This window comes from Lampetra planeri, chromosome 42 (assembly GCF_965212315.1).
Source record: "Lampetra planeri chromosome 42, kcLamPlan1.2.h2, whole genome shotgun sequence".
Lineage (NCBI taxonomy): Eukaryota > Metazoa > Chordata > Hyperoartia > Petromyzontiformes > Petromyzontidae > Lampetra > Lampetra planeri.
In genome coordinates this window covers 8,352,124-8,378,556 of record NC_136148.1, presented here as the reverse complement: position 1 = coordinate 8,378,556, position 26,433 = coordinate 8,352,124, and the positions used below count along the sequence as shown (strand labels likewise).

The window sequence follows — 26,433 nt, the reverse complement described above, 5'->3', positions numbered from 1 at the left end:
TCGGCACCGCCACCGGAGACGACCGCTGCTCGGTGGCATTCATTCACTTTGGCGTTCCTTAAATGCCGCGGCAAACTCTGCAGCGCCTGCCTTGCGTCATCGGCATCTTATCTCAAATGTGCACGGAGCGCCCGCATCGGCAGTTGGTCTCCGCGTTGCCACAAGGCGACTCCGGCATCTTGCCTGCAAGTGGGCATCCGTCCGCAGGTAGGGGGTGACGACTGCTGCTCTGCGTAATCCCAACTCAGTAATTTTCAGGGTGAATTCTCAAATATTAGCAAATTCGGAACATCATGCCGGCACAAAACGGCCTCCTCATTTCGAATCACGCCGTGGGAACCTCAACGTCCACTAGGAAGCAGACGGCGTGACGAACTTTTTGATTAATACGCCCGAAGTAATAACCGGGGTGGCCTGCCAGGTTAAAACCACAAACGTCTGCAAGGGGCGGTGAAGGCGCTGCCGCCGGGCCGCGTCACAGCCCGCTCTGGGTTTACTTTTAAACGAACAGAAGAAAGAAAAAAGATTTACATTCATTAAAGCAGTCGCATTGTGAGAATTGATCGAACATTTGCTGAAAACCGTTTTACTCTGCACGTGCGATCGATTAGCATTTCCCTCACGAGTAAACACACAGGTAGTAGCGTTATTAGTAACTTAACGACGTTCATAACACTATCGATCGCTCAGAGGTTTCCACGACATTCACGCAGAGGAGTGCGCGAGCTGCAAATTGCAGCAGAGCAAACTGAAGCCGTCTTGTCGCGGTGCCGCGTCAGGGTCAAGAGGTCGACAGAGACGATGCTGGAGACGCCTCTACACCTCGCCTCTGGGCCCCTCCTTCCGTCAGCTCCCATTGAAAAATCTGACATCTTGCCTCCCAGGACGGCTCTCACAGCATCGTACCAGCTGGTCTTTAACCGGGCAAGCGGGGGGCGAGTGGTTTGCTGTGAGCCTTCGTGCTGCGTAACGCTCGGCACTGAGGCAGGCCAAATTTAGCATGAAACAAGATTTCCACAAAAGCCTTTCTGCGCGGTGGCTGGTGACCCATGCTGAAAGCATCAAACGCTCTCGCACTGGGGAACCTGGTTAAATTCAGGGCGGGAGCACGGAATGAAAAGGCAGAACCTGCATGGCGCTGACTCAAATCGTCCTCCACAAGCAGAGCGCTGAGGCTTTTGGGATGCACAGAAACCTTCCCGTCTATCCGTCTTAAAACAACACGCTTTCAGCCACAGATAGCGAAGTGAACTACACATGAACACTTGCCTGGGCTTGTTTAGAGATATCTGTACCATGTAACACAGTGTCGAGTAGAGCAGTATCGTTTGTGTGCCAATGGGAAAATGTTTTTTTTAAACAAATGGCTATTCATACAAAACAGCATCTTCAACCTTCAGCGCATGCCACTGCAGATGAAATGGTTTGGGTAACTAATTGCGATATTTCACCAGGCGAGATCCCACGGGTGAGAGTGTGTATGTATGTTGGACGTCTTTTGCACCGTACTTAGCCAACCGTGCTAATCGGAGGTGAGGGGGGAACGACAACAAACTGAACACAAACTAAACGCTTAGTTTCAGAGGCAGTATTTGTACGTTCAGCATCGTGTTTCGTGCGATGCCAACTTGAACACCGAGCCGTGACTGCCACTGAACGGCACGTGCTGGTGAGCGATGCCCCAGGGTGTTGTTTATCCTCTCCATTTTATCGGTCAATGTCCGTTCTTAAACACGCTCCTTCCACGACACAGCGTGCTGGGCAATTCCCTGCCAAACTTGCCAGGTGGCCACAGTGAACCACGAGGGGCTGTAAACCGGCTCCGTTGCCATCGCGCGTAGCCAGGTAGCGCTGGCGGCGCTGCTGCACGCAACCCCCTAGACAGCGAGAGTTTTGCTGGATCCCTCTCACGATGGCTGTGGACCGCACCGAACCGCGCTCGGACGCGGCACGGGAGATGCGCGTCGTACCACGTCGTCACATTAATGGAAAGTCAAAGAATCGCCAAACTGCGACCGTGGTAAAAGCCCAAAACCACCAAACGCATCAACGACGAGTGCCGCCGTCCACGCCGCGCACCCTGGCGGCATCGCCGCAATCCGTAGAGAGTCTAACGCCGCGTTGGATTGGTTGAAAGACCTTAATATTGGATTATGACATCTTACACAAAGTGTTGCTTCCCCCCACCCATATGCCATACGAAAGAAGGTGGATCGCACAAATGTTCCAAAATTACCTTACCGTGGCTGTCGAGGTGGCACCATACCCTGGCTAGCCAGGAGAAAGCGGACCATCAAGTGTGAACTAATCTCCATCTGTTCCATCTGTATGTGATACTCTGTTGCCCCTAGAACGCGTGGGTTTTCTCCAGGTGCTCCGGTTCCTCCCACGTGTATAAACACTCATCATTAATTGTCTGAAAACACATCCAAATTTACACGCCTCGGCGAGTTGCGGCTCGTGCAAGGCGCTGTGAGATGCAGTTTGTGTGAATGGCTCTGCTGTACAATAACACTTCGAGTGTTATTTATAGTATTATTATCACTACCACTGGAACACGCAGTGCCCCTCTGAGCAGTTTCTACAAAACCTCGGCGATTCTTTTTTTCTAAAAGCCCCCTAATGGGCGTGATCTCTTCAAATATCGGAAGCTCGGCAAGGTCACGCCCGATTACTACTTGGCTAATCACTTAGAAGCCACATGACGAGCAGCAGCTAAATAAGCCATCAGAATATCAATTTCAAATAACGGGTATTCGACTGTCGCTGATGAGCAATGAACTTCCGAATGTTTCAACTAAATGAGCTTCTTGTGGAACTCGGTAAAAAAAAAAACCCTGTTCTTAAGAGGGTGTCCATAACGGTGTCGTAGAGATATTATCCGTTGCGGCCCTCACGTGAGGCACGGCCCACACGAGTCAGTTGCTAAAGCTCAGCGATGGTGCGCAGGGGGCACCTGCGTGCCCCTTCTCGCATACACCGAGTACAGGGACCTCCAGAAGTGGACTAAGGACCACGGCAGGGAGCTTCTAGAACGATCGCAGCCGAGTGGCGGGGGCACACCTGGGCCGCCTTTGTCTCGCTAGTGGTGACGTTTACGCACCGCACCAGGGACTCATTTGAGGTTGAGTCCACCTAGGGGAGGCCCAGGACCGGTTCTGATAATCGTCACTGTGGTGTTGGCCGTGAGCGGGAATCGAACTCGGGTCGCCGGGTTCGTAGCGCAGCGTAGCGCTAACCGCTACCCTACGGTGCGTGGTTTTATTACCCGTCCCAAACCGCTGTCTAATTGTACAGTAAATTCGTTGATAATAGATCACGCCTTCATGTACAACCCTGCGTTGTAATTAAGCTGTTATTTGTTACTTAGGCTCACTGACACAGCAGCGATATACCTTCCCATACTGCGGGAAGGAAACCGGAGAACCTTCGAGAGAGAACCCACCACGCATTAGCCGGGCGGTGGTGACACTCAACACTTCCATATTCCATCCACTCCGCAGCCCCTGCGCCTACAACACCTGGCAAGCCCCGACAGCCACCCAGTCGAGGAGTAATCGGGCGGCACCCTGCTTAGCTTGCAATATTCGATGAGGTCACACCCATTCGGGGGCGATTCGGGTCATTTGTCCAGGGGCAACAATAAAAGGCACTGGCGATTCCCACTCGCGTGACTAATCGCTGTGGGATGTGAAACTGCGCCCACGGCTATCCTCCACCCACTGAGAAGATGTTCCAGCACGGACACCAGAAGTGTTGAGTTGACGTGAAGCGCCGCGTCAGCGTTGACACCGTCGCTACCGCCGGTGTCGAGTTGAGTGCGCAGATCGTCGCCCGGTGCGAGCGTTCCGCGAATCGGCGCGCAAAAGGCCTGGCCGGCTCCCGGAGACGGATCGCGGATCGTCCTCTCCCCCCCGAGGGCTTTCTTCACTTGCACGTCGCCCGAGCGACACGGCACGCCAGCAGCCCGCTTCACTTATCGGTTTGACAAACGCAGCAGGGAGACTCGAGGCCGCCGCGTTTCCGGGAAACCGACGACAGCGCCGTCAAAAAAGCAGCTCTCGGAGCGAGCGCTTGCCCGGTGGGAGACCCGGCAGGGCGGCTGTAGAGGGGATTGCTCCAGACAGTGGCCGCGCTCTGCCCCTAATTCCCCGGCAGCGCGCGACCTCACGCAGGCGGGGCCGTGTGCGGCGCGCCGGGGGTGAGCGCCGGCAACGGCGGCGCTCTGCGTTTTCCGCGGGGGACGATTCCGTATCGATCCCCGTGACGCCCAGGCCCACCTGTGGTGCCAGGCCCGCCCGCCACCCTGGCCGATGCCGGGGAGTCTGCGTTAACGAGCGTTGCGTGCCGGCGAACCGACGACGATCGTGCCGCGGCGCCGGGCTCGTGGGGTAGACGCTGCCCACGTGGGAAGCGTGCGGATCGAGATTTTTAACTGGCCGCATTGTAACATGCGCACGCAGGCCTGTGGTAGCAAGGTGGCCACCACACAAAGCCGGCTTGTGACACGTCTCATCACGCTCGATCGATGGTCTGCCTTGGGCCTGGCTGCTCACGTTTTGAGTGTTCTCTCCTAAATAAAAAAAATCTGTTTTTAAATCAAGATAAGCAAAACGTGAACTGGCGTTGGCGCTCGACTCCATTAGCGCGTGCATGCACATGTTGTCAATTCCTCATTGTCATGGCGAGGGGGCGGAGATCTTCTCCACAGGGCAACTACTGCTGGTTTCCCACAAAGTAGTCCTCGTGTCATTGACTCCCCGCATGCTGATGGGTTGTGTAAATAGCTGAGCGGCCCTCCAAGTTGTGGTGTTCCGGTGCGTATGTATCCATGTTGAACTTCTATCACACCGTACGTAGCCAACTGTGCTAATTTTTGTCCATGCAAAGTGTTCTGCCAACAGTGCCCCCCGGCCAAACCCGCCTACCCCCCCCCCCCACTCCCGAGCAGGGCCCGTTAGAGCTCCCAGAGGTAGCAACCGCTCATCCGCTGGAGCACGGTTCCTCCTCCCGATGAACGCTGGCTGGGACAAAATGTTTACGGAGCACCGGTGTTGCATCCACCCAAGCCCGGTCCCCCAAACATCCGAGGCAACGTCCGTCTAGCTCGCACCACGCCGTCCAGTCTCAAAGCAACGGCTGATCGGCGGGCAATCGTCCCAGATCTGCTGTCATAGACCAAAGAATTCATGGTCAGCAACTTTTGTTAATCCTCTGGTGGGTGAAGGCCTCCCCCAGACTATGCAGGTCATGGGGGTTTTCTGACCATTCTTTACCACGCTGGTGAGTGTGGATGGGTGACGGTATTGGAGCACGGAACTGGCAGCACATGAGTAGAGTACAATAATGTGTTTTGCTGCATTGGCATCTGCTTCCCACTATGCAGCTCCACAGCTTCATAGCTTAAAGCAGCCGGTAACGCGTGGCGCTCGTCCATCCAAGCACTACCCAGGCTCAACGTTGCTCAGCTTCCAAGATCTGGCAAGATGCATTAACAGGTTGTTTTATTGACAAGCATCACAATTAGGATGGTTAAATAATAACATCTCTGCTGAATTCGACCAACGATGGACCTTCCTTTCCAGATTTGACCCAAAATGCTGTTTTCTTCCAGAGTGGATTCCTGAAGCTCATCATGTAAATAACAGAGATGGACGTCATCCGCCTGGAGAAAGGAGTCACTTCCACGTGCTGAGCTCTGTATCACTGCAACGCGCACTAACTAAACACAGACAAAAACCACAGCCTGTCCTGCCCCACTGTTTTACTTCACCTCTGACCTTAATTCTGTGATTACACCACTATGGCCCTGTCATTCAGTCTCGAGTTAAACACACATGATCCTTTTACAGGATTAACATGATTCATTGCATCTCCTCTAAGTAACTCTGGACACGACTCCGTGTCATTGGTGTTCTCGTGCTATATTTGAAAACGAGAGATTTCCGACACGGACTCACAACGGCCAACGACTTTAAGTGACGTTACCGGGCAGTTGACCATCACCGATATGGCATGTGGCTGACAACGCCTCTCAGTGATGAATTGGGGTGGGGACGAAGGGAGTTGAACCGCCACCTCCGAGCAAGCTGGCTCAGCGACCAGCACTGCTACACACTGTCCGGCTATCTATTTAACGCCGCATGCTACATTGTTATTACATGTTAATTAAGGGTGGTTGTTTTAAAAGGAGCCATGCAGGTCACCGTGGCCTGTACACTCTGCCCTCAACAGCAGATACTACTCGGGAGAATGAATTATTACAGGACCAATCCATTTCTTCGATGCAATGTCGTTGACTCCACCACGTGGGAGCACAATGAGGGCGAGGTTACTTGCCACACAAGGAAAATGCAGCGACACTGTGACCGCCACGTTTAATAAACACCCCTTCCCAAATGAGTCGACGTTCTTCGCCAGTATTAAAAATTCCACACTACTATGGCAGGGCTAGTATCCCCAAATGACGACTAGTGTTGTGCAGCTTAGCTGTAGGTATTCGTTCACGTTTGTTGTAACCGCCGTGACAGCAGAGCACAGTAGCCTGCTGTTGCAAACAACGTTGCCCAGTGCATGAAGTCCACTGTGGGGTGAGAGTGGTGAGAGTGGTGGTGAGAGTGGTGGTGAGAGTGGTGAGAGTGGTGGTGTTGAAGAGTCACCGCGGACACAACCGCAGTGGCGCGCAGAGGCAGCGCGCCCGACACGCAGACGACGAGGGGGAGGGTGTCCATCCGCACTCTAACGGCACGGCGAGAAATTGGCTCAGCTGACCAACTCTATTAATACTCGACACTACTTTAATAAGCCAAAATGCTGTGATGAGCTACGCAAATGTGTTGTGTCAGCTCATGAAGTCACCGAAGCCTTTTTTAACCCATGCATTTCACTTTAAACCATGCGAATTCAACCCTAATGAAGCTTGGAAAGTTGAATGGAGTTCAAAAGAACTCTCGACCAAACACCACCTTGCGAAAGACCCAACGCAGAAAATCCGTGGGTTTGATCTTCCACGAAGCTCATGGTTCACCCTAAACCGCATCCACTGCACAAACCATGGCAGGCGGTGCGGATGCCTGATGCACAAATAGAAAATAATACTCTCCAGGGTGCGACTGTGGCCATCCAAAACAGACCACACAACGTCTAATGACGCAATGCCCAATCCACAGTTACGAAGGAGACATCACGGCGACTAACACGCCACTGCTCCGGACGCGGTTGTCTGGCTTGACCACCTGAATGTGACATTGCGGTTGTTGCTCTGCATCTACATCAGCAGCCGTACGATAGAGAGATGATGCTCACCGACCTGCTGTGCATGTGTACAGTGTGTGTGTCTCCCGGTCATCCCCATCAGCATCTCTATCGTCGCACACACACGTTGCACCTTCTCCCAGCCCTGCTAACAGTGGGCGCCAGCAGTGATGAACAGAGCCGGCATGTCAGGCAGCAACTCTGCTGTGCACCACGAGACAATTGTCAAGCACTTGATTTCCTGCTCTATTGGGCACAGAGGCATTCGAGCCCAACTCCTGTCTACAGCATTGAGAAAGTGGTGGAAATTCCACATTCCTATAGCAGGAGTGAATCTATTCATAGGACAACCTCTGTTGACTTCCCCACAAAGTAGTTCCAGTTTTATCGACCCCAGAGGAATGGTGGGCTGAGTCAACACCCCAACCAGGATTTGAACTCGCAACATTCCGACCGAGACCCCCTCGTTCTACCGCCAAGCCACTTGGCCGTATGCCAAATAAATAAACATCCTAAAGCTATACATTGGTCATAATTCTTTGTCATATCATATTTTACTATTTTCATTTTACCAGGTAAGGCCCACCTGATCTATATAGCTCTTTTTCAGAAGCGACCTGGCCACAAATGACATCTCAACACAGTGGCTTATCACGTGGAAATGTATGTCAGTCAAATACTCAAAGCGCATGTTGATTCCAAACGTGGAGGGAAAAACTGGAGGGCCTGGAGAAAAATCCACGCGACCACGGGGAGAACATGCAAACTCCAAATATCGGGATCGAACCCACGACCTCCTGCATAACAGGCGAGGGAGAAAACCAGCCAGCAATTGGTCATGGCCTTATACAGTCCACTTCGTGGCCAAATACGCACCGCTCAGTAATCGCCGGCAGAAACGATCATCGGACGGCTGGGGAATTGCCGAGTCCAGCCGGGGAAGACTGGCTCACGAGCCGGAGAAGCCACGGCTTGATCATCTGGCTGGCGCACACGTGCTCGTTCCAAGAAACGCTTTGATGCGATTCACAATAAAGGCACTTCATAACTGCACGCTTCCATTCCTACCACTGATACTTACCCAAAACAACAAACAATACACGTCACTTGTCTGGAACTGTACACGGATGCTACATCAAACTGGCGGTAACTTGACAAGCGCTCACCTCTGATGATCGCGAAAGGTAGGAAACAATCGTCTTTACAAACGCGACATTATCTCTGCAGAGAAAGATTAATTTCGATCGATGCCTGGCAGGACCCTGCGATGTTTCAGAGCCGTGAAGTGTAAACATCTACACCGCACTACCCAAGCTAATAGGATAAGGCGTCACATGACTAAAACATGCTCTCTGCAATCATGCTGTTGTTTTGAACACGTGTTCTTCATTGCCCTGCAGCGGAACCTCGCACCCAGCGCTCGTGAATATACACACATTAATAATACCCAGAGGCACGAGTGAAACTGACAAATGTCATATTTTGTATAGGAGTTACGAAGACGAGACAGAGGAAATGAATGGGTGCGAAGTGACTTCACATGAGAGCATGTGTTGACTCTCACAGCGCGATGCTGTGACTGAACAGATACATACGTGCACAATTGACATACGTATTGTAATACCACTTTACACACATGTACTGTGGATAAATACAAACTTAACATGCACGCAATGTATTTACATGTATTTTATACGCAAGCGCTACGTACAGTGGTTATGTGCATATTTATATCACAAGACCACTGATCCAATTGTTTTTTTCAGTGAATTCCCAACGTGTGGCCCCTCTTAGGAAAATAACATTACAGCCCGGCTGACGTCAGTCGCGATAGCGGGGAGGGCCCCATGTGCGTTCATGTTGGGGTGTTAAGGGAGTAAAGTTCAAATGACCCACAGCCGAATTACCGGCTGTGGTGGGGAGCACGTGCAAGCACTGCACACTGTCATGCCCGACGTTCATTTCCTCGCTCTCTCCCATTTGTTGACACGACCGCCAGACAGAACCCAGGATGTGAAGGGCGCTAGTAGAAACGATCGTGATGGTGATGATGACAGCACTGACGATAAGGTGAAGTGGTTCGATCGGGTTGGGTGAATATACTATTGTTTAACCCACGGTAAGAATCCACAAAGATCATTTTTAAAATTCTCTTGCAACCGAGAACTGGATTTACGAGTAATTGTGGACATGACAAGAATTGGTAGTAATACTAATAACGCCCATTATTTACCCAGAGCCCCTAACTGGCTCAGCAACTTCGCCGACAGAGTATATATACCGTTGCAAGCCACACTGCCGTATGGAAGAACATTTACTTATCATGGCCCAAGTCCCAAAACATTTTTAGGTGGGTCCTTTTAAAAGTTTGTCCAATTGCGTTCGTGAGTGGTTGGTGTGTGTGTGTATATATATGTGTATATATATACACCACACACTATCCTATTGTATATTAATCTGACAGTGTATTTCACATCTACACCAAACAGAAGCTGGTGAAAATACAGAAATAGCCAACTCCATGCCGACTGGTGCAGTGGTGAGTTGCACAGCAACCGGAGGCTTGGGGTTTTCCACCAGGGCCTATAGGAGCCAGATGCCTTGAGGATATGGATCCCTCGAGCAGGACAGTTCACCAGGCATGAGACTCACCGAGCCAAATGTTTGATGCCCACAGATGCTTTCCATAATGCTGCACGGAGCACTTCTAAAATAATGATAACAATAATGCTGTGTCTTGACGATGAATCTAAACAAGGTACATCTGAAAATCCCCCTCCTGGACACATCACATCTGGCTACTGAGCTGACCGGGCGCAAGTTAAGTAATTTTACAAACAATTGCCAAGAGAATTAGAACGGCGCACTGTGGGAATTATTGAGCGTTATAATTGCATTAGAAATCTGAATCCGAATCCTTATTTAGACTGGAGGAATCCGATGGTCTATTTCACACATGTCCAGTATGCACAAGTCAGCAAGAAATTCCTCTTTGTGAAAACATTTAGGTGTTTTTTTCGATTCAGTTGTTCACAGAGTGTATCAACCACACTCAACGCTTCTGAACAGATGTATTGCATTCAAGACCCCAAAACACAGATGAATAACTGTGTACACAAAGCTGTAATGATTATTTATGACGGCAGTAATATTACTACAAGTGGAATTTGCTGACTTTATATAATGGTCACATACGACAAAACTGAGCAAGCATCGATCGAGACGGAAGCTCAGATTAATCATGTGAAACCACATTAGCAAAACCTGGTCAACCTGAGGCAGCAGAGCACAGCAACGTGTTACTGGCCGACGGCTGAGAGTGCAGATGATCAGCCCAGAGGTGTGCACGCTCATCGCCGAGCCAGTCTGTGCTTCACACAGCCAGCTGCCTAATACTGGAGAAAACACACCCAGATATAATCGCGCGTAGCAGCATGCCACCGTGTGTCACTTATGCCACAGCTCAATTTGAGCAAGAGCGTGGCGTGGCTCGAATCCAAGTTGGCGGCGCTGAACCAGTGGTGGAAATTCCACATTACTGTGACGACGGCCAGTGTCTCATTAGAACAACCACAAATTAGCACTACTAATTTTGTTGACCCTCGAAAAATGATGTCCGAAGTTGACCTCCGATTGGGACATGAATTCACAGCCTTCCTGATTGTGAGCGGTGATTTCTGTCCACAGTGGCATGGGGCCGCCAGCACCTCAAATACTGCAATTCATGCCATTAAATTCAACACAAAACGTTCACCGCTGGGTGTAGTGATCGATGGGTGCGGGTGAGGTGATGCAGCCTGTGGGGGTTGGCGGATCATTCAGGGATAAGTCGTGATGTGTGCTAGCTGCTCATTTGCTAAGCAATGACATGGCGGCTTCTGCAGGTAGCACGGAACATGCTTCCAAGTGTGGTGTGGAATTTGAGTGTTATAATCATATAGAATCTATAGCGCACACCGTTTTCATTTACCCTCTGAGTGGAGGATGATTCAGAGGTGGGGGAAATCACAGACAAGCAGGAAGGAAGCCGACATTCGCCCAAGCTCTGTGCTCCTATTTTAGGATATTGGCCAGCTCCCCCTACCACATGTGGGTTTTCTCTGGGAATTGGGTGTTCTCCGCTACACGTGGTTACCCCACACTGTGTCAGGCTCCCAAAGGCAAAGCAAACTGCCTTCAGAACCTGGCCCATGCCGGCCCCTTTCTGAAGGAGCTCAGCAGTGAGGCTCTCTGTGACACAGAATGGTGTGAATCAGAGCTACGACCACCCTGGTCTCACCATGGCACGGGCAGCACTGTTACTAGGCTATAAGCCAGGGGTGGAGAACGTCCGGCCCGCGGGCCGTGTAAGGCCCACAAAATCATTTGGTGTGGCCCTGCCAAGGCAACCGCAGGCGGGACTCGAAATTCAATAAATCTAGGAGCAAACCTGGAAAAGCAGTTGCGAGTAGCAACATCATCAATAGCAGCTAACATCACAAGCCTCGCCAAAGAGAAGCAGTTCCAGCCATCGCATTAGGGGTGAGTTAATTAAATGTTTGACCAAATATAACAGGCAAATTTTTAAGTTGCTAATTTTGTATGGCCCGCGAATGATGTTATAAAAGGTTCCCCACCCCTGATGTAAGCAAAGGACCCCGCCCGAGTGTTGGTTGAATCGATGCCTTCATGGTTAATGGAATAATGAATCGAATGGAGTAGCTGTGGCCAAATTAGTCAACTCGGCAGACTAATCAACATCTTATAATTGACTACTTTTGGGGTTCCATTACTCGACCACCTTTAAAAATTGCATCTCCTCTGAAATCCAGCCTTTCGAAGGCTGGAACCCCCCTCCAAGCCTCGCCCAGTGTTTACTGTTGCAACTTGCTGACCCGCCCCTACTGGAAAAATAACTTTATAGCTCATCGGATTCCTCCAGGATAAATAAAGATTCTGATTCTGAGTCAGTGTGACGCAGCTGATGATACCAATGACTTCACCAAGCCTCACCCAACACCTCCCGTCCAGCAGCACATTTGGAATCAGAGGAAATATTTTCCCAACTTTTTTTCCTGTTATATGAAGAGTCGATCAACTGAACAGATAATCGGCAGAGTAATCGATGAATTCCCTACACAATCGGGTAGCCCCACTAACGCTACCGGATAGAGCTTGGATGGGTGACAATCATGCATAGCAGGTGTTATAGGCTTCGAGGGAGATACGTGGTGGGCAGCAGAGGGAAGTGCATCGTCATCCATTGTTGTACTGCACTATGTTCCAACACTATGCTCTCCGCTTTCACTACCACGCGTCGACGGATAAGAAACCATAACCCCACATGGCGTGGATTGACACAAGGGCTGTACGTCTACATGAACTAAATTACTGAAGGACTCAATGATGAATGACTGAGTGAAAGACTCAACGGTGAATGACTGAGTGAATGACTAAATGGTGAATAACTGAGTGAATGACTAAATGGTGAATGACTGACTGAATGACTGAGTGAATGACTACATGGTGAATGACTGAGTGAATGACTAAACGGTGAGTGACTGAGTGAATGACTAAGTGAATGACTAAATGGTGAATGACTAAATGGTGAATGACTGAGTGAAGGACTAAATGGTGAATGACTGAGTGAATGAGTAAGCGGTGAATGACTCAGTGAATGACTACATGGTGAATGACTGAGTGAGCCGGAGCCTCTGAATGACACGACTGTCAAACACAAAGCCTCTAATTACAATACCCACACTGCATAGGCGCAGCCACGCAATTTCGCAGCGCGCGATTCGCCGCAGCGCGCTCACGTGACACCACCGCACCCAATCGGACGCCGCGCTCGGACTATACGGACTACCAAATCGCAACGCCCTAAAACAACAACACCACGGGGCTCCTCTTCCCTGGGCCTGACTCGGCCACCGCGCCTTGCTGGTGCCAATTCACGAGCCCAGCCCTCCCCCTCCACCTCCTCCTCCACCTCCTCTGCCTCTCACGCACGAGCGCTGACACGAAACAAACACACGCGGCGCGGCGCCCGGGCAGGCGGCCGGAGTCGAACGGCGCCCGGAGCCCCGCGGCCTCCCCGAGTCTCGTCCTAGCGGCCGCGCCGGTCCCGGTCACCTGGAGTCGTGCGCGCTGCGCAGGCCGCGGCCCTGGCGCCCGTGGGCGCGCACCGGGTACAGCGGGATGCTGTCCCCCATGGCGCTGACGACTGCCGCGCCGCTACTCCTCCTCCCGCTGCTGCGGCGCCGACTGCGCGTGCTCGCCGCCGGTGCCAGCAGAGAGGTTTTACCTCCAGCTCGCGGGGTTGGGGGAGGGGGGGGGCACGCGAGACGAGCACAAGGTCGCCAGATCAGAGGTTTTTTTAACCTCCAGATGCGGCACGGCAACCAGATCAGAGGTTTTACTGGTAGGAACCACCTGGTTCCACCAGCCCACAGGGGATTATTGTGTCCGTCCGTCCGTCGTGCATCCAAAAATGGAAGGGTCGGGCTGGGTGGAGAGGGGAGGGTGGGGAGGGGCTGAGTGGGGAGGGTGGGGCTGGGTGGGGAGGGGCTGGGTGTGGAGGGTGGGGAGGGGCTGGGTGGGGAGGGGCTGGGTGTGGAGGGTCATGAGGGGCTGGGTGGGGGGTGGGAGGGGTGGGGCTGGGTGGGGAGGGGCTGGTCACCCCGTGGTGCCCTTATAAAGCTCAACGTTTAACCTACTCACGCCGGCTTGTGCCCACCCTCACAGTCGGCCATATTTGCGGAATACACCACGCCGTCGTTGACCCTGGCCATTGACCGAGCAACCCAACGTTCCTACCAGCTCCCTCCGCAGGAATCTGTTTTTTTTTATCTCCAGATGCGGCACGGCGACCAGATCAGAGGTTTTTCCCCCATTGCCTCGAGCCTTACCGCCCGTGCCCTGATGGGCGACCGCCAAATCAGAGGTTTTACCTCCAGATCCATCCAATTTCTTTCGTCCGGCGGCTTTCACATTCAGGTGGTAGAGCCCAGACAGACGCCTCTCAGGAGCAGTAGTGGAGTTGTGTGTCGCCGTGGTGTCTCCTTCGTGTTATTGTGGATCGGGGAATTGCGTCGTGACGTGTTGTACGGGTCTGTCCTGTACGATCACAGTCGCATATAGCTGTCAACCCATAGGGTTCACTCCGTATTCTTGTACAGGGTAACATTAGACCTCATTTGCCAGTACCAAAGTATAATAATAGGGGTTTTCCCCCTTTTTTCTGGTAACAAAACTGAAACCTTTTTACAAGGAATCATGTGCGCATTAACCACAATACTTGTGGTCAAAATGCCAAAAAAAACCACTGATAATATATGCAATATCTATTTCAAGGATAATGCATATATTATCGGAGTGTGTTTTTTGTTTGCATTTTGAGCACAAGTGTTGTGGTTAATGCAGACATGATTCCTTGTAAAAAAAAGGTTTCAGTTTTGTTGCCAGAAAAAAGGGGAAACCCCTATTATTCTTGTACAGGGTAATTGAGCAATTTTCAGGTCCAGACGGCGTACAGCCGTTGTAATACGGGCAAAATATATATTTGTGTTTCTCCCTTGTGATGGGACTTTGTTTGATGAACGTTGAGATTTATAAGGGCACGGGGTGACCAATAGGGTCTGAATTGGTCTGAAATAAGGTAGGGCACTGATCAGGGTCTGAGAGGTATGCAGTCACACACCACTATTGGGAAGTTTAACAATTTCCATTTGTGCATCATCAGTTATCATCCACATCGACTGCCACGCTTCGTGGAGTGGATCTGGTTTAGGGTGGACCACGAGCCAGCCTAATGGAAGATCAAACCCCAGGGGATCTTCTGCGTTGGATCATTCACAACGCAGTGATGGAAGGGGTTGTTTGCCTCCAGTGTTCTAGCTGTTGCCAAGTCACGCGGTCTTAGGGGCCGTCCATAAATGACGTCACGCGATTTGGGACGATTTTTGACCCCCCCCCCCCTTCGTCACACGGCGTCACAAAAAGTCAGACCCCCTCCCCCTTAAATATGACGTCACAAAGCTCTGCCCCCCCCCAAATAAAACATGCTTCAAATCGCTTTAAACTATTGTCATTGTAGTGCGTATTTAATGTGCCGCTGCACTCTGATGTTGTAGGAGAAAACATTTTATTAAAAAGTCTATTTAATTAAGTAGAACGTGTTGTCTATATTTATTTAAAGTTGCGCATTTTGATGTGACGTCACATTTCTCACCCCCCCCCCCCTCGTCACACATCGTCACAAATGTCTGACCACCCCCCCCCCCCCTAGGTGCGTGCCGTCATTTATGGACGGCCCCTTACCTCCAGATCTAAACTCAATCTGCTAAAGCATTGCAGTGTGTGTGTGTGTGAATGATTGTGTTTGGCTGTTGAGTGAGGTGTTCGGCTTAACTCCGTATTGTTGGCAAACCTGCGCTCGACCTCGCTCATACATGAACCCCGTTAGTCAAACCCGAGGGCCCTAAGACGCCCATCCACTTGCCTTTCAAATATTCCAAGAACAATCATTGGAATAGGTGACGATGCCTTTGGCGTTGCAATACCAATGGTTTGGAACAACCTCGTTTCTGCCCTTTACATCAGAGGCGGGGAACCTTTTTTTCTGCCAAGGGCCATTTGGATATTTATAGCATCATTCGCGGGCCATACTAAATTATCAACTTAAAAATTAGCCCGTTACATTTGGTCAAACATTTAATTAACTCACCCCTAATTTGATGGCTGGAACTGCTTCTCTTTGGTGAGGCGTGTGATGTTAGCTGGTATTGATGATGTTGCTGCTACTCGCAACTGCTTTTCCAGGTTTGCTCCGAGATTTATTGAATTTCGAGTCCCGCCTGCGGTTGCCTTGGCAGGCCCACACCAAATGACTTCGCGGGCCTCATACGGCCCGCGCGCCGGACGTTCCTCACCCCTGCTTTACATCGTGCTGTGTACATCTTCCTTTCAAAATATTCTGAAGCAGAAGATTTGTGCTGGATACAACCACATTTGGCAATATGATTTGTAACTTTTATCCTTACCCATGTATCGACAGTTAACTTTAAATGTGTAATTTTATTGGTGGCTGTGTGGTGTTGTCTTGGTGTGGTCTGGCACTGATCTTGCTGTTGTTTTTCTGCCTTGGCCAGGCTTGGGAATTTGTGTACTTTTGCAATTTTAACTGAAATACTTGATCTATTTTACTATTTATTTTGTGATGTGCTTACCTTTCCTGTACTTTGCACTCCTATCGTTTTTTGGTCTTGTTGTAGCTTTGTGACCCGCCCCAACTGGACATCTGTGAAAAAAAGCTTCATAGCTCATCGGATTTCTCCAGGATAAATCAATATTCTGATTCTGATAAAGGGACGCGAGCGAGTCTCCACAGTTCAATTCGCATTGTACGCACCGTTAGTGCAACGTCTTCTCAGAAGGCCAGTCCAACAAAATCATTGTTGTACTGCACTTTCTGTGCTGCCCGCCTTCACCAACCCCGCACTGACGGGCGTGGTGAAGTATGGCCATGAAACCCCCAGGACGACCCGCTCGGCATGGGAGTCCGTCATCCAGCAGCGGATCAGCGACGGACTGTGCGTGTATGCGATGTTCTGGGTTGTCGCCACGACAAACCAGCGAGGCGGAAAGCAGTTACGAAATCCAGGAAACCGTAACAGATTCCAGTGTGCTTTTAGCAATGAATTTCGCTGATTGGAATGCAGGAAAGTACAAACCGCACGGTGGCATAAATCACCGCGGGGACATTTGCCCTTTTTTTCTCAGTCGAAAGGTGAAAGCGCAGCGCTGCAATTTCTCGATCACACCACCGTCGGAGGAAGGGCCTCGACGAGCGGTGGCTCGAGAGACTACGGTTGCGGTGACCCACACTCGACCCCGCCACGATCGACGAAGTGCTGGTGTCGCACGACCAGCATGGGCAGACGCGATGGGGAGGTGGGTGGTGGCTGAAGGGAGGGCCATCGCTGTTTACAACTGCCGCGCAAGATGGAAACGAACCACAATGACCCAACTGAGATCATAGGCGGGTATCATGGTGACTTGATCCCTTGCAAAAGGTTTCTGTTTGGTGTTTGAACATCTTAACACCTCCTGATGTATTGCCAGAAAGGATAAAACTTCTTCTTATTTTTCATATCATAGGTAGAGTTTGACTTCTATATTTGGGGTGGTGAGGGATTCGCTTTGTCCCTCACATTAGGAATCGCCAGTGCGTCTAATTAATTATGAATCTTTATTGAAAACTGAAAATAAGTAAATAAAGGTATCCGGTTTTGGCTGGGCATTGCCCCCCCATGATTGAGATTATGAAAGGCGATCATCGCGCCCCCTCATTCCCTGCTGTGAAATCGTGGCAGGACTCTCCTGAAATTGAGCCACGAGGCTCAGGGAAATCTTTCCTGCGGGTGGGTGGGGGGGGGGGGGGTATGAACGAGCGTAATCAAATTAAAAGCAACCTCGGTAGTTGCATCGCGGCCGTTTGACTCGACTCGACAACAATCGCAACGAGAAGAAGCACAGGAACGTCTGTTTAGGCTTTGTTTTTTTTGTTTTTATTATTATTTATAAAAACCAAAGAACTCATAACTCTACAAATGAAACAACAACAACAACACCGCTGCCTTCACAGACGACATGGAACGAGCAGATAGCGGCAGACGAGTGGGGAGGGTGCGAGACCAGAGCCCACGTGAGGGACACTGAAACGCACGTGCGTCACCGACAACTGCGACTCGTGGACTGCAGCTCGATTCCCTGGAGGGGTCAGGACGTACAACTCTAGCTAGCTACACGCGTCACCATCACACGGACACACACACACAGGGCGATCCGCCCGCCTGCTGCGTTCGGTGAACACACTACATTGTAGATTGTGTCGGTGGTGTCTGAAGCTTTGATCGATGACCGTAGCGGCGAACAAAAACGATCCCTCAATCACACACACACACACTCACTCTCGTCACCTACCCACGATACGCACGTGGGAACTGAACATTCTGTAAGGAGGCGGATATAGCAACCTCCCGGCAGATGTATGCCACGCCACCCAGAGTGTGAGCGCTCAAGCCCCTCTCGTCGCGTGCAGCTCCAGAGCACGTGGATGCATTGTGACGGCACCAAGCATGTCCGCCGTCGACTGCTGCTGCTGCTACTGCTGCTGCTCGCTATCGTGGCTCCGTTCTTTCAGCTGCCGCTTCACTCCAATCGCGGACGCGTTCTCCGAATTACGCAGGTTCTGGAGGGTTACGCACGCGCATCGGTTGGCTGATCATCATCATCATCGTGTTATGGTGATCGGGAAAAGTTGCGCTTCGAGGTGAACAAAAATGCGGTTATCATCGACCGCGGTTTATTCCCAATGAATGGCTCCCCCAGCTTCATGTGACTCGGGTTGGTTTTTTTTTCCTCCAGGAGTCAATATTGGGATGTGTGACAAATTTAATGTATTCATTGTTAAACGTTATAACCGAATAAAGTCTAAAAATGATTTATAATCAAGGCTGCGGAGACCTCAAATCTAAACGTCATGTGATCGTTTTGAAATTATGCGCCATTGATGTACCAAGATTCAAATGCATATACAATCAATAACCACTGCTGCAATGCGATAGCTGTTCAACGGATGACGTGTGTCAACTGCGTTGCGTTTCCCTCGTCACGTGCAGCTTGGAGACGGCGCCCCCCTCGCTCGGACCACCTCGATAGCGGTGGCCGATCACGCTCAGCGGACGTGCTTCGTGCTGCAAAGGCATCCAAATGATCTGCACCTCCAGGGTGATGAATCACATTCGGACTCTGCCGTTAAAAGGGTGGCACTTCGGCCGCGACCACTGCAACAACAAACAAAAAAAAAACCCCCACCAAGCACCGGTTCTGTTCACAAACGAATAATCACCGCCCCCACGTCACATTGACAAGAAGACGCTCCGTCCATCAGCCGCTTTCCACGCGTGTTCACACACGACGGGTACACGCGCGTGCGCGTAAATATATACAGCGAGCGGTAACGCACAAATTCACAAGCCACGTTTGCTGTGTAACTGAGGTAGGTCAGGGGTCACGTGAGTGAGCACGTGACGAGCGAGCACGCGGCGCGTCTCGCGGTGGCCGGCGGTCCTCCACCCACGACGCAGCCACAACGCGGTGGGGGAGGGGGGGGAGCTGCAAGCGGCATTCACAACGACTCCGTCGGTAGCAGAACGACACTCGCGCGTGAGAAGCAGCTCTTGTTTAGAAACCTCGCCCACGATGCCATTGGTCGCTCAGTGTGATCGTCAACATCGGTGACTCTGCTGGGAGTCACTCGGGCACACTTGGACCGACGGTATTGCGTTCTCCGAAAGCTCGGAAATCACGCAGCCAACCCGCGGTTGCCAAATGTCGGGAGTGAGAAGTTTGTCTTTCCTACGGCGGCGCACGGTGGCCGCGGGCCCCGAGATGAACGCGGGCCCCGGGGTCATCGCGCGAGTTTGAGGCCCTCAGCCATGGAATGCACTTCGAGCCATCGCATGGAATTCAGTTTCGCGTTTTGAATCTCTGCATGGCTGAAGAGTCTACGGGCTGTGGAAAGATAGGCCCTTTCAAGGATGTCAGATGAAGAATCGCTGCAAAATGTCCAGATATTCCAAAGTGGCAGAGGGCTGCTCTGCTGCTGTTGGGGGAGTGCTACCAATGGGCATGGATGTGCTCTGTGTCTCGTCGCTGATGCCACCACTGGGACATTCGGCAGTCGGGATTCCAATGCAAAAATGCCCGACACCACCAAAGGCCAAATTCTGGCCTAAACATCCACGAGAAATCTCACGCGCGTTCGCGAAGTAGAGGTGGGTCTCAGAGCTCTGCGGCTCACGCACGCTCTAACGAAACAGTAGTGTGACATCAACGCTCAATAGTTCCAAAAATAAAACTCTTAACAGCTCCAATCTGGCAACGACGCAAGGAGGACAAGCAGCAATGCAGCGTGCGCCGGGGCGATAGTGCACCGACACCTGACACTCGGGCTGCACACTCGTGGCACCGTGGGTGGACACTCAGCGCGGGTGAACACTCAGCGTGGGTGAACACTCGCGGCACCGCTGGTGGACACTCAGCCAGGACTCGAGGACTGGGAACTGCCCCGCGATCATGTGGGTGTGCCCAGGCCTGGCTGCCGCCCTGGTGGTGTAGGAATAGTACAATCGTAACAATAGGAGTAATACTGATCTGCTTCACATTCAAACTCTGCCGCGCACTGTCGCTGCGGAACAACACGGAGACACCAACAACGCAATAAATAAGACGGGTGTTCGCTTGTTCACTTGCTGTGTGGGTAAATGCGGATTTCATCTCATAGAGTGGTGTGCTCATCAGCAGGTTGTGGCCACAAAAGGCGTTGGTAGCCCAGTGTTACACCTCGCGTTGTCACGGCACTGCGGATGCGATGCCCAATCGAGGCTGTTCCTGTAACAACCTTCATCTTTGATTCATTTCACTGCCACAGCTCGTCCCAGGATGGGAACGTCGCGTGAACAGTGAAGTGAGCGACTCATATCGAGGGGACGTTAATCCCATTGTATTCACCTGAACTTTGCAGTGCTCGGAGTGCAAACAAGGCTTCGTTGTAATCTTTGAAGTTGGTTCCTTTCAAATGTCTTAAATGTCTAAGGGCGATGAACCAATCATCCTGTTAACTTCCCATGAAACTGCCGTTATCTCTACCTTTGTGAATACCTCGGCAAGTAGAGGCTTGCACACAAACAAATCCGTGGGCTGGGTTCAGGATCCCAACGAGGCAAGGGCTCTGTACAATTGGCTGCAGCTTTTGCGTAGTCTCGAAACACGGATTTTACTCAGAACTTGTTCGGAATTAAGAAAAAAAACAACCCTCATGATTTTATCTCGCGCCGTTCTCACAACCCCCGAGGGACCGCGAGCAAAAGCTGGCAGGTCGCCAGGCGGCGAGGCGGCGCCGACAATCCTCTACATATCAAGGTGTTTTCAGCCAAGCGGTGAGTGTGTACAGTCACGTGGGAGAAAACCGGAGCACGCGGAGGGACAGTGGACGTCTTCTGACAGACGCCACCGTCAGCTTCCGAAGGAATCACTGCGCGCACGCGGGGAAGACGACGCCGTGGAGTTACGATCACCAGGTCGGCGGACACAGTGGCGAGATGTTAACTACCTCGCCTGGCATGGAGGAGGTCGTGGGTTCGATCCCGACCCTGATGCCTGCTGTATATTTGGAGTTTGCGTGTCTCTCCCCATGGTCGCGTGGATTTTTCTCTGGGTCCTCCGATTTTCCCCCACGCGTTTAGAATCAACGTCCCACATTTAGAGTATTTGGCTGTCATAAATTTCCACATGGGAAGCCACTTGGTTGGGCTGTCAATTGTGGCCAGGTCGCTTCTGAAAAAGAGCTGTATAGCTCAGTGGGCCTTGTGAAATAAATAAAAATAAACATTGTTCCGTTTTTTTTAGTTCAGACGCCAGCCCCACAGGGAGCTGTGGAAGCGACTGTGCGATCCCAGCCCAGGTGATTTCGCAATCGTCTCATTGAAATGAGCGTCACCGGGAGGCATCGACGTGGAAGTTTTCCAGAGGCCGACTCGGGCAGCTGACAATCGACGACTTGGTGGAACCACCGCCGTCCCTGCCTCGGCCGTGGCCACACCGAGCGTCGCGGGACTCTTGAAAGCAACAAAAACGGAGTAGAAACACGCCAGGGCTGGCTGCCGTGGGGACGACTCCCGGACCTCCGGGCTCCCGGGACCCCGTGACACGCGCCGCCCTCTCCCGTCCGCGAGGAGCGAGGGGGGGGGGGGCCCTCAGCGCCGCGCCGAGAGTCACGCTCAAGGCCAACGGAGCCCACACTAATACCTCGACTCGCGCTTCACAGACATTCTAAAGTGCGTTCGTCCAACTGCAATAAAACAAAATACTTCAGCCGTTTGTTACTTCAATTCACCGGTTGCACCGCGTGCGTTCACCCGAGCTAGCGGACATGGAAGTGGTGGGGGGGGGGGGGGGTAGGCGATCCATAAAGTCCGCTACGCATCTTCTGGACTCCTCCAGCGTGATCGGTTGTGAATGTGCTTCGTGAATGTAACGCAACGCAGGGCGCAGCCGTTCCCCGTGGCAGGGAGAGTGACCCGGACGCGGGGGGGGGGATCCCATTGCCTGCCGGGGGGTTCAGCTGCGGCGGGGGGTTCCCACCACTCGACGACGTTATCGGGGTTTGTTGTTTATATCTATCTATATATGTGTGTGTGTGTATAGAAATGGTTTACATCCGGGGTCAAAAGCGTCGTGCGGGTGACAACTGCCGTAGAACGAGGTGCAAGCAGGCACTCGACCCCCCTCGGCCGGACCCTGGGGCTCCTTGGCATGGAGGCCACGCTGTGCGTGCCTCCAGCGCGCGGAGGCACGGCGGAGGCACGGCGCGTGCGGGTCGCAGCCCGAACGCTGTCGGCCAACCCGGAGGACGACGCGCTGCCCTGTGCGTGTCCGTGAGTGCGCACGTGTCCGTGTGTGTGCGCGTGCGTGCAAACCGTCGCCTCTTTCACAATAAAATAACACTGCTCGCAACGCGCGCGAGACGCGACGTGACGCCGTTCCCTCCGCGCCCACCCCACGAAAATCCACGTCGCGTACAACTTTGGTCAGGGACTGTCCACTGCCACCCTATCGCTCCGCCGCACATCGTCCCGACCGCCGACGTCGCCGAGTGTTTCGCTACTTTACACGGGGGCGGCGGCCGAGAGCCCCCCGACTCCCCGACTTGTGTCGGCATCCACGGGAACAACACCCACAGGAGCAGCGCACGGGGGCAGCGGCAGAACTAACCAAGGTGGCCGCCGCGACCCCGGTGAAGTAATCCCACACAAGCAGAACGGCGGTTCTGCTACCAGAGACTCTGTTCTCGGGAATTTGGACAGAGTGTAGCTGTCGTTGCAAGCCTCCAATCGCAGTAGTAGCAGCGGCGGCGGCAGCGGCGATGTAGCGGCGAGTCTGAGGCTCGTGCTGAGCGGACCCAGCCATCGCAAATTGCTGCATCAAGTTCCGCCAATCTCAGTTCGAACTTGCGGAATGACAATACTGCTTGCTACACATTGACCCGGGAAAGCCACCCCTGAGTCTGCACGCTCTGTTTTTTTTTTCTCAAGAGGGTCCTGCTCCATTGCGATGTTTGGCCAGCACCGATGACATCGATTGCGTTTAGTTGTTCGAGGAAAGCAGAGAACCCGGAGGAAACCCGTGCAGAACAAGGTGGGTGCTTACAAACTCCACGCAGAAAGGCGTCCCGAGTTGGGAATCGAACCCAGGGTGTTCTTGCCGCGGGGCACGAGTGGCGCCACGCTCGGCAGAAGCTACCACACCCATGGAGTGTGGGCTCAGCACAGTCACGAATCATTATCATTGAATCCATGCAGTGCCGGGCACGGCACGGGTTCAACACGACGGAGATAAATTACAAAGTCAGCCTTCACGGCCACTCTCCCGCGTTATTAACACCTACCACAGGACACCGCGAATTGCCAGCACACCTACCTACCTAGCTAGGCGACTAAACGAACCGTCGTACCGAATAGAACGCTGTAAAAAGCTCGCCGTGAAGGTGAGAATCGCCGCGCTTGCGACGAGAATGACTTGGTGAGGACCTCTGCGGCACGGAGAGGCGTCGCGCAGGACCGCGGCTCTGCGCTTGGCCTCTCGCCACTCGCCGTTGCTGGAGGCACCACTCGGAGGGGTTGGGGCCGGTGGCTTTGTGACTGGGCTCGGTATCCGCTCCGGCAGTGCCGCGGCCGCCGTGACATTGTCCGGCGGGTGGCGGCGCGCTTTGCCACTTGTCGCGGAGGTTCAGGGTTTGATCCCGCAAGGCGGCACCGGTTGACGCTGCTGCGGGCGTGAGCAGTGTGAACTGGAGTAAAATAGTCCGCGCGATCCGCTTAACGGCGGGCGTTAAAGATCTAGCGACGTATTTGGAACAGCGCAGGCCGTGGCGCACCGGGGTCACGGTCCAAATTTGCCAGATATGAAAAATGTCTCCTGCAAACTATCCAACTGAGATCACACACAACAACAGCAGCAGCAACAACATCGCCCACCCCCCCCCCCCCCCCCACGACTGTGAAACTACCACAGCCTGCATCTACGACACACAGCGGCACTTGCCGGTGTGAGCCTTTTGCTCTGTAAGAACGGCGCGATTTCCAAATGTGCTCGACGATTATGAGCGTTGCTGTTGTTGTTGCTGTTTCTGTGCGCGAGGCGTTGAGGGCTGGGTATGGAGACGTATCGAGCGGCCTCCTCTTGGGCAGCAAAGGCCGAGCCGCCGAGCAAGGGCCGCGGGCAGTGACGGCACAGAGGCGGGCCCCCAGAGCCGGTCTGCATCGTCGCTGCTGCCCGGCACAGCGGGAGGGCGCGAGCCTGCGGACTTGTCTGTGGCAGGGCAACGAGGATCGCTGGAACTCTAGATCGACGTCGTCATCACTCTGAGATCTCGTTTTCTCCGCTGGCTTCGGGTTCACGCTCACACCACGGCGCGAACCCTTCGTGTCAGTGAACGGCGGTGAAACGGGTATCAAGGAGCTACTTCTGAGGTCCCCTTCTCAAGCGACTCCCGGTCCCACGCAATAAAGGGGATGGTGAAGCCGACGTTCCCCGATCCTCCGAGCTGCTGGAATGTATCCACGTCGCATTGGAGCCAGAGCGGCTGCGGTGGCTCCCGTAAAAAGAACGCAAAGCCGCCAGAGACTCCTCGAGCAAAGGCCGGGGGATGCAGAGGAACCCCCATCCCACCCATCCCCCCGTCTCTCAATTCCCCGCAACGGCGGCGTGAACAACCCCGCTGGGGCCTGTCGGGTCTGCAAGCGTCCGCCTCGCATGCGGGCCACGCGCTCTTTGGTGACGCAACCGGGCCGACTGAAGAATAGAACCGGCGAGCCGTTCCCGCTGACCCCCCCGCACCACCACCCCCGGCGTGAGCTCGCGGCAGAGGTGAACTTCGGGTTGGGGGGCGGGGGGGAGACTGCACGGGGAGCAGGGGGGGGGGGGGGTCACGCGTGGAAACATTTTCGCCGCCGTGAGCTGCGGCGACAAAAAACACTTGAGCTCGGTGAAACGAACGTAAGCGTTTGTTGATGTTTCTTTGACAGTTGCTGTACATTTGTTATGCAGACGAAGTGTGCAAAATTACAGCACCCACCCCCCCGCAGCATCGCCCCACACCCTTGCATTGTAGTTCATGACAGCCACTTTGCATCCCGCCGACCGACGGAGGTCTCTCCCACGCCATATGGTTCACGGGAAGGGGGGGGGGGGGCTTTCGACCGTACTTCACCACGCCGGTCAGCGCGGGTTGAAGGGAGGAGGGGGAATCGAACGAGGTTCGCAGCTCAGCGCGCCAACCGCTTGTCCCGCCGCTCCACCGGGGACCGTTAACTACGCCGGATTCATCGACGTCTCGGTTGCGAATAATGAGAGAGGCGTTGCGGTGGGTAGTAACGGACACATGGCGTCACGTCGCAAGTCGTGGCGCTCGGAAGGGTCGATCACGGTCGACCGTGGGGTCTGGCAGAAGGAAGGAAGCGATGGCGAAGCTGCGGCCCCACTAGCGGCTCACCCCATGTTCCCACGTTTACCCCGTCGACCCGAACGACCCCCACGTTCCCCACCCCTCCCCCCCACCCTCGGCGCGCTGCCGTACCGCGCGTTGGCATCGCCGTCACGCAGGCCTCACCGCACCCACGCCAGGTGCCCGCGGAGCAGATGACACAATCGTTCGCTCGCGACGAGCCGAGAGAGAGAGAGTCGGTGCAACTCTGGCAGCTCTCCTTAAAACGGATGAACAAATGGTGGTGACGATGATGATAATAACACTTCAGGATAAGGCATTTCTTCAGAGTAGAGAGCGAATGCGAGTTGCGATTCACAGTCGCGAGGCTCCGGCGTCCTGCAAAGCCACGCGGGAGACCGCGACGACCGCGTCGTGGTCGGCCAGTGCCCACCTCTCTGTCTCTCTCTCTCTCCGCTCTGAAGGGGCCGCTGCCCCGGGCATGCCCCTCGCCCCGCCGTGCGGCGAGGAAGCTGCCCTCCGTCGACCGCGGCGGGGACAGCGCTTGCGTGCCCCGAGCCACCCGTTGCGCGTCTCGGCGGCATTGCGTTGAAAGCGGGTGGGGGGTAGCGAGGTGGGGGGGGGCGGAC

At 53.2% G+C, this 26,433-nt stretch overlaps 1 protein-coding gene across 3 annotated transcripts in view; it reads right to left on the bottom strand.

The window, feature by feature from the left end:
* Window positions 1-13,508, bottom strand: part of ATP9B (ATPase phospholipid transporting 9B) — a 102,076-nt gene extending 88,568 nt beyond the window's left edge. For 2 of the 3 annotated variants that reach the window (XM_078613858.1, XM_078613861.1), the window contains exon 1: window positions 13,369-13,508. In XM_078613858.1, the coding sequence (XP_078469984.1) occupies window positions 13,369-13,448 (80 nt within the window). In that variant the 5' untranslated portion in view covers window positions 13,449-13,508. The remainder of the gene's footprint in view (window positions 1-13,368) is intronic. The other variant, XM_078613860.1, reaches the window with a different exon arrangement.
* Window positions 13,509-26,433: the final 12,925 nt, after the last annotated feature.